This window comes from Scyliorhinus canicula, chromosome 9, assembly GCF_902713615.1.
Source record: "Scyliorhinus canicula chromosome 9, sScyCan1.1, whole genome shotgun sequence".
In the NCBI taxonomy this organism is placed as follows: Eukaryota; Metazoa; Chordata; class Chondrichthyes; order Carcharhiniformes; family Scyliorhinidae; genus Scyliorhinus; species Scyliorhinus canicula.
This window is the reverse complement of record NC_052154.1, coordinates 161057621-161069980: the sequence shown is the minus strand read 5'-3', so window position 1 is coordinate 161069980 and position 12360 is coordinate 161057621. Positions and strand designations below refer to the sequence as shown.

General features: G+C 41.4%; 1 protein-coding gene across 14 annotated transcripts in view; it reads right to left on the bottom strand.

Moving 5' to 3' along the window:
* plekha7b (pleckstrin homology domain containing, family A member 7b) overlaps positions 1 to 12360 on the bottom strand; it is a 636198-nt gene that overhangs the window by 155948 nt on the left and 467890 nt on the right. For all 14 annotated transcript variants that reach the window (XM_038808072.1, XM_038808076.1, XM_038808066.1 and 11 more), the window contains 2 exons: positions 7234 to 7306; positions 4466 to 4566 (listed from right to left, as the gene is read on the bottom strand). In XM_038808072.1, the coding sequence (XP_038664000.1) occupies positions 4466 to 4566; positions 7234 to 7306 (174 nt within the window). The remainder of the gene's footprint in view (positions 1 to 4465; positions 4567 to 7233; positions 7307 to 12360) is intronic.

Sequence of the window (12360 nt, the reverse complement as noted above, 5' to 3'; positions counted from 1 at the left end):
GCCAATTGTGAGTTCAAAAGGGTAATCACCATCTCAGTTTGAATATACTGTTCAGGATACTTGATCCCCGGCACCCAAGATGAGGGGCTAAATGGCCTACTCCTGTTCCTACGTTAGTCCTTCAAAATAAACACAAACCCTCATAGACTTTCAACTTGAACCTCAAAGAGTTCAATTTAAATGGTCCCACTTTTAACCCTGCATACATTAAACTACTACAACTAATCTGAATGATTGAAACCGAATGACAATTAGCAAGTCTTGCGTGGTCCTCTGGCCAGCCTAGGTAATGTGCCCTGCAGCTCAAAATCACCAGCCCAACAGCCGCCGAGACCCCCCCCCCCCCCCCCCCCCCCCAACCCCATCCCGCCTATGAGGGAACAAATTACTGGAGGTATGTATTGGATAGGTGCCAACAGCTAACATCTGAACCATACTCACCCAGTTTGTAACAACCTGCAAATACAAAACCATTGATACCAACTTAACTCAGTAGAAAGATTGGGCTAATTAAGTTTGATTTACATTAGTCACCCTGTACACAAATCCATTGCAAAGAAAACCAAAGAAGAAGCTGTGGATTATAAATGATCAAGAACCAACAGACTGAACTGCGCACAGACTTCTTTTGGTTTACAAGCCAAGACTTGTCCAAGATATCTGGCTTCCCTTCTGTCCATTTGGACCTATCCCAACTCTGACAGCTAAGTTCATGATCAACACTGTGTTCATCAGCAAAACATTTAGGATTTCTGGTACATTTTTGGCTTCAATTCTTCCCCCCCCCCCCCATGTGCCTTGCCATGTCTTCATTATATTTGATATGTTACAGCGTCACTTATTCAACTCCATATTCCTGCTGCTCTTTGGGGTTTTTGATATATCTGCTCACCACGGTAGGAAATATATCCCCCATTTTAGGTACCAGTTATCAGCACCAAACACACCAAGTCAAGTAGAGCAATTCAATGCAGGGTAAAACTTCCTGTATTTGGTCATTAACATCTCTTTGCCTCTATTCCAAACTCCTGCGAGCTACTGTGTTTATTTACATTGAGATAGATAGTTCCCTGTGGCGTGTTCTCAACCAATCAGAGCCGACTTATCAACCAATCAACACCATCTTCTCCTGGTCTGTCTATTGTTTGAAATTTGGAAGAAGTTTGCAGTATCACCCTCAAAGTAACAGATAGTTCTGGAATTAGAAGTTACCCAGCCAGATAAGTAAAAAGGAAGCAACCCATTGTAATCTGGGAGCACTTGTGAACTATTTGCGCAAGAACTGTAATCATGGACAGTGTGAAGCATGGCAAATTAAAAACTAACAGATTATGATCATTAAGTTTGTTGATCGATTCTCCAAAATTACTAGATTATTTCAGCGCATGCACACATTAGTTACTCGACAAACTTTCATTCTTAGAGTCGCTTCCTATTACCTTTAGACATTAACTTGGTTGGTGACATTTCAGTACGTAGGAGAATGGTGTCCATGCAATCACCTATATGTCACTCCTGATCCTTTAGCTCTGGTCCTTAGCAGGCTTGCTGCTCCACAACCCTGTTCAAACTTGGGGTGCCTGCTAGAGCAGAGTGTCAATTCTGCTCCCTTACCTTGTCTTGTTGTCTAATTAAAAAAAACAAGGGAATTCCAAAGTGCCAACAGTTCTAGTAAAGTTGGTTGCATCCTTTTTCTTGCCCTGTGGGATATATCCCGACATGCTGAGCTCCACATGTCACATTGTTGGGACACTTGGGAATTATGGGCTGCATTATTCAGCAAGTAATAGTGGCGTGGAGCTTTGTGACAGGTTTGCATTTAAAAGCAGAAGTGTAGGTGCGATTGTTAATTGTTCTGGAATACATAAATTTTCCATCCCCTCCTGCTGCTGGGATGTTCCAGTCCCAATAAAAGTCAATGGACTTTTGGCTGAGGATCCAGCCGCATGGGATGTTTTGCAGCCTTTCTGATGATACTAAGATTTGTGGAGGTGACAGGACAGCAAATAATGCTCAGCTGCTTCAGAAGTATCTTGGGGGTTGTCTTGAGGGCTTAGGTTCATGCCTGACAAATGATGCTCAACTAGGAAGGTTGATGTCATATGTATTTGGGTAAGGTGTATGCGCAATGTGCATACACACTCAGGGAAAAGCATTAAAGCAGTGGAGAAAGGAGGAAATGTGGGCGCTCCAGTGCATACATTTAGCATATAATGCAATGTAGTAATAGCTCGAGCGAATATGGTGCTGGATGTATTTATTGGACAAATGGCTACACGGCAAAATATACTACTTGGTTTTTGTATAAAAGCTTAATTGGTCAGTTAGAAAACAGCCCATTGGTGCTCTCCTCAAATGGTGGGCGTTATTGAGGCTTTGGAAAGTGACCAAAGGAGATTAATTCGCTGTTTAAAGTGACTTAGTTAGTATGACTAAACGTGCTGTGACGCGACACTTTAGAGAATTATAGATAGTGGGGTTAATTAATTAAGGTTTACAAGATGATTAAAGGAACAGACAGTATTCAAGTTGACAGTTTGTTACAATTAAGTAAGTCAAGGAGGACACGGGGGTTGCAATTTTAAATTGCACAAGCTAGATTAAATTTCAGGAAATGCTTATTTTCCAAAAGAATAGTGGACCTCACCACCTCATGGTATGGATGCCATTTCTTGGAATTCTTTCAAGCAACAGCTGGATCCGTTAATGGTTACGCAGAGATCAGCTCGCACAAAAGGTGGCTGCTGCATTGAATTCAAGGCCAGGGTAATCTTCCGCAATATTGAATAATAATAATAATAATCTTTATTGTCACAAGTAGGCTTACATTAACACTGCAATGAAGTTACTGTGAAAAGCCCCTAGTCACCACATTCCGGTGCCTGTTCGGGCACACAGAGGGAGAATTCAGAATGTTCAAATTACCTAACCATACATCTTTCGGGACTTGTGGGAAGAAACTGGAGCACCCGGAGGAAACCCAGGCTGACACACTGAGAACGTGCAGACTCCACACAGTGACCCATGCTGGGAAACTGGGACCCTGGTGCTGTCAAGCGACAGTGCTAACCACTGTGCTACCTAATGGTGGGCATTGTGATCGGCTGGCAGGATGACAGTGAGAAGAGAGGTATTTTCCAGTTGTTGGGTTGTTAAAGAAAAATTACAATTAAGGAGCAAATTAGCATGGCCAATCCACCTAACCCACCCGCCTTTGGGTTGTGGGGGGGTGAGACCCACGCAGACACGAGGTGAACATGCAAACTCCACACAGACAGTGACCCCGGGCTGGGATCGATCCCAGGTCCTCGCCGCCATGAGGCAGCAGTTCTAACCGCTGTGCCACCGTGTCACCCTGGCTGTTGAATTTTTAAACCTGTTTGTTCACCTTTCCTAGGCGATCATGTGATTGTGAGTGGGTTGGGAAGAGTTTATATTTTGTTGAACAGATATCACAATTTTGTGGAATGGACAGAATGGACCAGATGGTCTGCCATTGTATGACAATCAACTATTCAAAAGCTCGATCCAGATGTCACGTGGTAATAGTATTTTTTCAAACCACGAGATTAATTTATCAATAAGAACATTAGTGCTATTAAACATTTGATTTGAAACATCTGTTCCACACTTTTGTATGTTTGGATTTATAGATACTTTTAACAGTGACTGTAATAAGCCGATCAGGGAACTGATTAAGTCAATATAACTTAAAATAAAGCAACTGTAACTAGATGTACAAATTTAAATATGCCAGTGTTTATAAACTCAAAGCTAGCCAATCAGAACTGGAAATGTACTAACTCATGTTTTATTTTGGTTTGCGCTTCAGAGCACTGAAAACCTGTTCGTATAGCTATTAGAAATTTTAAACCAAACAATTAATCCATAATTAACCAACAATATTTGCAGGGGATCAGTCAATTTCACACACTCCATTTTAAATGCTCTCATTATCCCAGTCACCATGCGGAAATATCTTACACTCTGTAGACAACAATTTAATGCTAATTGTGTAGAAAGCTGATTTTATAATGGTTATAATGTACATGTCAACATCAAGAGCAACATACGATTTAGGTCAGGTTCATGATGGCGTTCTTTTGTTTTCGATGTTGCTTCATTCTGTTGACAGCTGTATTGATGAGGTCCAGGGCTCAACATCCATGGGCTTGACTTTCTGGCCCAAATGACAGGTGACCTCCATGCCTGACCCCTCCACTTGGATCAAGATGAGTTCAAAGAGTTAAATGCTCTCAATGCCTGCACCACCAGAAGCACGCTTTGGGCATCAATAATAGTTATTCATTTGTATGGCTTAGTGTCGGATTGGGAAAATTAGACACAAGATCATTCAAGTCTACTTTTGCATTTCTAAATAAAGCTACATCCAATACCGTTACAAAATACTTGACCAATAAACGCCCTTCAATCTGTATTTGGTAAATTTATTGTAGATCTGTACCTTGAAAGCATATTTGCGACTTATATGATCTTCCGGTTCAACTGGTGCGATTACATAACTAGGCAAAGGAATGCTGCCCAACACGGTTTCCTCTCTGCTATCTGTGTAATACAAAACAAACAACAAAGTTTTCAGTTCTTTTCATATACTTCACATGCTTAGACATTCACAGGGTGAAAACTTGTCAACAAGTCGACCAACAGAGTGCAACAGCATTCATTTTTACTGAGCCAAATGTTCATCAAGGCAGAGAATTTGATTCTTTGCCATTTCTCCCTAATTAGCTCCTCATATATAGAGGTCAATGAATCATAACAGGGATTGATTCCATGGGCCCAGCAGCCATCCCATACTTTACCTACACAAGACTCAACATTGATGGTGGGTGCGCTATTCAAACATGGGAGGACATCAAAATGTATTCTGTCACTCATAACCATACAGACTATGCACTTTGCAACAGTTGCTTCTGATATCAGTCAGAAAACTCGGGCTGATTCCCTCTCCAATTGAAAGATTTTTTTCTCCAGTTCAACTGAAATATTCAAAGGTTTTGAGATGCATTTTCAAATAGCAACCAAGCCAGTGTTAGAAGAGATTTTCATTGATAAAATCAATGGTACATAAAAATGTAAAAACACCTTCTATTAAACACTTAACAGCATTAACAGCAACATCAGATTAGTAATCATGCTTCCTTTGTAATTAAATGAATAATTGTGTGTATTATCTAGTCCCCAAATCATTTACATGAATTAAACATGAGCATAGCAATGATAACAGAAAATCTACTGAAGTCATTTGTTTAATAATCTGTTTATCAGAGACAGAATCAGCAATCAATATAATCAACGTTCACAAAGTAAATTGCTCCTCTCTCTCCTCTCTGATTTTCGATCTTCTCATCCCCTACAATTACTCTAGAATATGACTCCACATGCTCCAGCAGACCGCCAGGATTTCAGCCCAGGGTTCATGTGTAAACATACATTTCAGATCCTTGATACCTATCTGACCAAGAGTGCTAAGGGAAATGGCTAATTAAAAATGATCAAATAATTATCCTAGCTTACTTTTTTCCTCCCAACCTGCAGAATACAGTCATTAAGTGAATCCACCCAAACAAATAAAAGTTTATTATAATATTGATGATGTTCCATGCTTATAAATTATTAGCACGGATAGGAAATGCAATATTCTGGGGGGAATTCTCCGCCGGCAGGATACTCTGTATTGCTGGCGCCTGGGGTTTCCCGACAGCATGTGGCTGCCCCACAATAGGAAACGCCATTGTCCGGCAGGCATAACGGAGAACCCTGCCGGCGGGTCGGGGCAGAAATGTGGCACAGCGGGGCAGAGAATCCAGCCCGATAAATCACCATTGCACGTTCACGTTTGACAGGTATTGATAATAATAATAATAATCTTTTTATTGCCACAAGTAGACTTACATTAACATCGCAATGAAGTTACTGTGAAAAGCCCCTAGTCGCCACATTCCAGCACCTGTTCAGGTACACAGGGGGAGAATTCAGAATGTCCAAATTACCTAATAGCATGTCTTTTGGGACTTGTGGGAGAAAACCCATGCAGACACAGGGAGAACGTGTAGACTCCGCACAGACAGTGACTCAAGCCGGGAATCGAACCTGGGACTGCGGAGCTGTGAAGCAACATTGTTCCCAACCCACTGCGCTACCATGCTGCCTGATTTGAAAGGAATTACATCAAGGAACACTTGGGGGCAGATAATTTCAGATTTGGAAGGGGAAAGGGGGCAGGGCGTGAATTGTACAGACAGAAAATACAAATATGCTGGGAAATTTGAAAATAGCCCTGAGTTTAATCATTCTAACTGCTCCAAGGGCCTTAAAACTGCAGTACGGGAATCATGAATTCATGGGAGGATATGAAAGAGAGGATAATGTCTGTTTCAGTGGCATGATCTGTGGCATGATCTGAAGGTATTTAAATCCCAGCCATTTAAAAACAAAGGAAAACCTGTCCATTGAAGAAAAAAAGCACTGCTGGAGTGCATTGATTGACAGGCCATCTGGTGCAGCTTAGAAAAACATATTAATATGTTTCAATAGACTCCATTGTTTACATTGCCCAAAGGTTCTTATTACAGTTGAGCATATTATTAATGCTTGGCTGAGTTTCAAAGGGGAAAACACTCATCACAGTGGGGGGCTGAGTTCACAGTTTAATTGATAGTTTTATTAAGATATTAAAGGATTAGCTATATTTGATGTTGGTACTGAATAGAAATGTATTTGTTTTTATCATGGATTAAGCACTTGGCGGGGGTGGGGGGATTTGAAATCTTTGAGTGGGTTTCATAAATGAGAGTTTTTTTTCTATGTTGAACATGTATGAGTGATAGCTCTATTGGAAGTTTACCTTTTATTTCCATCTCCTTATGGCTCCTGACATCTGCTCAAAATGGATCCGGAGCGAGTGGCTATGGGGAAATATGGGAGGGAGGGGATTAGAGGGCTTAATAGCCATTGTCTCAAAAACTGATGTGGACCTTTTAGCCTGCCCACCTCAACACTCACCTCCCACTGGTGTAATCTGTGTCCTGCCTCCAGAGGCAAAAGGCCTGACTCATTTACACCACTCCCGTTCCCAAACTCAATACGCAAAACTGCTGAGTCGGGAAACTTCCCGACTTGATGGTGAAAATCCCTTCATTCCAATAGTCAATCAGTGTATGGTATTCCAGCTTGTCTTTTTAAAGAAGTAAGCGCCATTCTGGTACTCACCTTTATAATAGAACAGGCAATATTCAGAGAGTGCGAACCATCGGCGTTTCCACAGCCTCATTCCAGAACTGTCCTACAAGCACAAAGCAACAATCATCCATCAAGTCGTAGTGACTTTAATAAACACAACAAAGGTGTTGATATCCCTGCAACACGTCAGAGATTAGAAGAGCAGATGGCAGTTAAGCAAGAATCCAGATTGTGTCAATCTCAAAATAATGCTGAGTGATTTAAACAAGGCCCCCAAGGATGAAAGTCTGAAATAAAAAGAGACATTACAGGAAATATACAACAGATTTACTAGCATCTCTATAAAGGGTGGAAAAAATTCTAAGTACAGACTCTTGGCCATAGCTGTAAAAGGCAGGTGATCGTGGCAGTACTGAACAGAGAGGGGACATAAATAAACAGAAGAGAATCAAAATCCTTTCCTAGAGTCTGACAGACATGCCATGTTTCTCCAGTATTTTGTGGCTTCATCCCAGCAATTATAGGACTATCATATGTGCAATTTTCTGTACAATTGTGATTTTTGTGATAGATGCATAATATTCCGACTGATTTATTATTCCCTGAGCGGTTTCAGATATTGCAATGCAATGGATATAAATTACAAGTTTTACAACACGAGCATAATTGATGATGCCCCATCATCTGATCAGAGGAAATCTTTTTTTTTGCAGCATCACTGATTAATTTATCTAGCACTAAATAATGGTGCAATCATACGGGAGTTAGTGTACTACTGTGCTGTACATTTTGCACAAGTGTTAAAACAAAAAATCACGTCCGAACAGGTAAATGATAGCCTTAATTTAGAATGTCAATCTTTTCAATCCACACTATTGTCCATCCTCCCCACGTGAACATCAATGCTTCAAAGATGCTGTTAGGTGGCAGGAATCTTGATCTTGCACAATACAACATTTATTTGCTTCAAGCACTGAAAGAATAATAAGGGCTGTGAGCTACATCCAAGCTGCATAGAACGTAGCCTAAGTGAAGACTATTAAATCAAAAACAAAAACTTGCAGGTTCTACACACATTCAGCAGTCTTAAAAAAACAGACATAATAGGCAGCCAAAGAATTCCACTTAGAAAACGCACAAGGCCAAATGGGGCAGTTGGGGATATTTTCAATTGGGTCAGAATTTACTGGTAAAATAATGGTGAGGCGAATGACACTTGCTATTATTTATTCATGCATCAACTGAGGACGAGTGTATGATTAAACAGTTAGATCCAGAACTTTGTTGTTTGAGATCGGCTGTCTGGTTCACAGTTCTAATGCATATACTTGTATCTACATTTTTAAAAAAATTTAGAGTACACAATTCTTTTTTTTCCAATTAAGGGCAATTTAGCATGACCAATCCACCTAGCCTGCACATCTTTGGGTTGTGGGAGTGAGACCCATGCAGACACCGGGTGAATGTGCAAGCTCCACACGTACAATGACCCTGGGCCGGGATCGAACCCGGGACCTCGGCGCCGTGAGGCAGCAGTGCTAACCACCATGCCACCCCAGGTTTGAGTATTTCTTGATGCAATTCCTTTGACTTGCAATCCAGAGAAGAGTGTTTTCATTCTTAGTACTATATGTTGAGAAACTATCCATTGTGGAGAGTTCCTGTGAACAAATAGTACGATAGTTCTATCTCTGCTGCCTTAACGCATGCAGTATGTAGCCACCTGGGGTGGCCACTGCCCAACACAAAATGGAAGATTGCAAAGAATGCAGGGAAAATGGACATGTTGGAAAGCAAGCAGCTTGTAAGGCGACTGTGTATTGGGACAACTTCAGAAACCGGTTTTGACTGCTGCAGAGACCAGACAGCACTGTGAAAGAAAACACGTTAACATACTAATGAGGCAATACCGGGCGAGTCCCAGATACAATGGACACAAGTTAAGCACAAATTGATACATTCTATGGAAGGCCAGGCCCAGTGGCGCCAGAGAAGCCCAAAACAAAAGGTCCCAAGAACCGCCCCAGCAACCAAGGAACTGCCCTAGGATTGGGGGGTTCAAACATATCGATTGGGAAGAGACCCAATCGATTCCAAGCAGGTAAGGGAGTCCGCCCAAAGGGGCGCGGACCCCTTGGGACCTATAAAAGAAAGGTCCCACACATGGTTCAGTCTCCTGTCTCCGGGTTCCTGTCTTCTACTACAGCCGTCGAGCAGCAGCCACCAACAAGTAAGTGCCTAACGACGACAACCGCTACCAGACATAGGCACTCCTGACACCCTTGGCAATTGATAGCAATCCGAAGTCTGCAGACCACAGCAGAGCAAGAGGCCTTGTTCCCTGACCTTGCAGTTCCTTCGAGATAAGTATTAGTTGTTTAGCGGTAGGAGTAAGTTTAATCCTTTAGCGTGTGCATAATAAACTCTAGTTGTTTGGACTTACTAATTGGTGTACGGTTTTATTGCTTTGAACTTCACCTTGAAGCTTGTGACGGTGTCTTAACGGCACCTGGCGATTCCAGAGCTTAGAACGAGAAACAGAGCCAAGTGAGTGTTAAGCACACTCACCCAGAACGACCAACATTCCACCCTCCTTCACATGCTGGGGCTGGTTTAGCACAGTGGGTTAAACAGCTGGCTTGTAATTCAGAACAAGACCAGCAGCGCGGGTTCAATTCCCATACCGGCCTCCCCGAACAGGCGCCGGAATGTGGCGACTAGGGGCTTTTCACAGTAACTTCATTGAAGCCTACTTGTGACAATAAGCGATTGTTATTATTATTATGCCAGTAACATAGGCTGTGCAGGCACTGTCTGATGTACATCACAGAACAGCAAAACTTACTTTCATTCCTTATATTATTTCCTATGTACTCACTGGTTAAGAAGATGCAAAGATTGAGATAAATAAAACAGAGGAATAATGGAAGAGGGGGAAATGGTCAAATTAGGTACAAAAAATAGGGGAACAAAAAATACAAGTGAAAGTGAGGAAAAGGGAAAATATTATTTCTCAAAAATATGACAACTTAAATGTCCAACAACAATTTGCCACCCATAGGAATGAGACTGAACAATTTATGTATTTCCCCTCTGGGCTGGAGAGATTGATTGCCATTGCACTAATAAGGATCACATTATTAAAAGAACATTTACACCATTATGAAACTTAAATATCTGTAATGACTCTAATTGACAATTAATGCACAAATCCAGCAGGCTCTTAAAAATAAAGGGGAGGTTAAGGCCGAGTGGTGCACGTGCAAAGCAAACAGCAGAACAGCATAAATTAACCAGCAAGTTCTGGTAATCCGCAACTCATTTGGTATATCTTAATCCCCTGAATTTGCTGGTTGATTTTCACATTAACTGCAGCATGCCTCAATAAAACACAATATGTGTACCAGCTATTCCGTATGAAATGCCACGAGCATCAAGTCCTTTCCCTGTACCTGCTTCTCATCCACACAAATGGAAATTTTATCACCCAATTATAATATTGGGCATGAGCCATCCTTGGCTTTGAAAAGCCTGAAGCTGAATAACGATGAGTTTAAAAAAAATCATGTCTCAATGGAATCTCACTGCAACATTTTCAATTCTGCAAAATACTTTTGTTCATGATCTCCTGAAGGAACACTAAGTTCAGAGCCAACTGATGCCTATTTGAAATAAGCTTTGCAATATAAATCAATATCTACCAGGCCATCTCACATGGATTCTGCCTCAACTAGTTTCACTGAACACCCATGGGGGAACTGCACGGATTTCAAGTTGCAGTTGTACCAGGACTGGTGTAAAGCAAACAGTGGAATACAACAGCCGTGAGAATCTCGGAGATCAATGCTCAATCATTAACACAATAGGCATGTCTAATCCTTCAATCAAATCAATCCTTACAGGAGTCTCAATAACATCCTGCAAAAATCAGTGCAGAATAATCTTCACAGAATAAAAATCTACAAAATCCAGACCACAGATCAGTGTCTAAAAAGCACAATAATTAGACAAAGAAATGGAACCCAAAGCTAGCACAGATCACTATGAACGGCAATGTCAAGTGGTTTGAGCTTTTATTGGCTTGGTTTCTTCGTAACACAATTACTCTTGACAGCGAATAATGAAGCAGCTGAATTAAATATTGCTAGTCATGTTGCACCTTCCAGTTAGGCAGATTGTGTTAGAATTCATTGGTTCAGTCTCTAAATAACGTCAACTTCAGTTATGTCTTGAGTAGTAGCAATAATCAATTGAAGTGATACTAGCCTCGCATAAAAAAAGCCAATAATGTTCCATTGTCACAGACTCATAGATGTTTACAGCATGGAAACAGGTCCTTCGGCCCAGCTGGTCCATGCCGCCCAGTTTCTATCACTAAGCTAGTCCCACTTCCTGCATTTGGCCCATATCTCTCTAAACCCACCCTGCCCATGTAACTGGCTAGCTGCTTTTTAAAGGAAAACATTGTACCCTCCTCTACCACTGCCTCTAGCAGCGTGTTCCAGATACTCACCACCCTCAGAGAAGAAATTTCCCCTCTGGTCTCTTTTGTATCCCTCCTCTCACCTTAAACCTGTGCCCTCTCATTCTAGACTCCTCTACCTTTGGGTAAAGATGTCAACTATCTACCTTATCGATGCTCCTCACTATTTTATAGACCTCTATAAGATCACCCCAAGCCTCCTACTCTCCAGGGAAAAAAGTCCCAGCCTCTCCTTATAAGTTAGACCATCAAGTCCTGGTAGCATCCTCATAAATTTCTTCTGCACTGTTTCTAGTTTAACAATGTCCTTCCTATAATAGAGTGACCAGAACTGAATACAGTTTTCAATGTGTGGTCTTACCAATGCCTTGTATAACTTCAACAAAACCTCCCAACTCCTGTATTCAATATTCTGACAAATAAAATCTAGCATGCCGAATGCCTTCTTCATCACCCTGTCCACCTGCGACTCCACCTTCAAGGAGCTATGAACTTGTATTCCTAGATCTCTTTGTTCTGTGACTCTCCCCAACTCCCTACCTGTTAAACTATTCTGTTAAACTCCTGCAATCTCCCATTATTACTAACTAATACTATTTGCTTCCAGCCTTCAAGCAGACCGGAGACCATAGCATTCCTGTGAAATGTTAGCTTTGGCTGCACCATCTGACTGA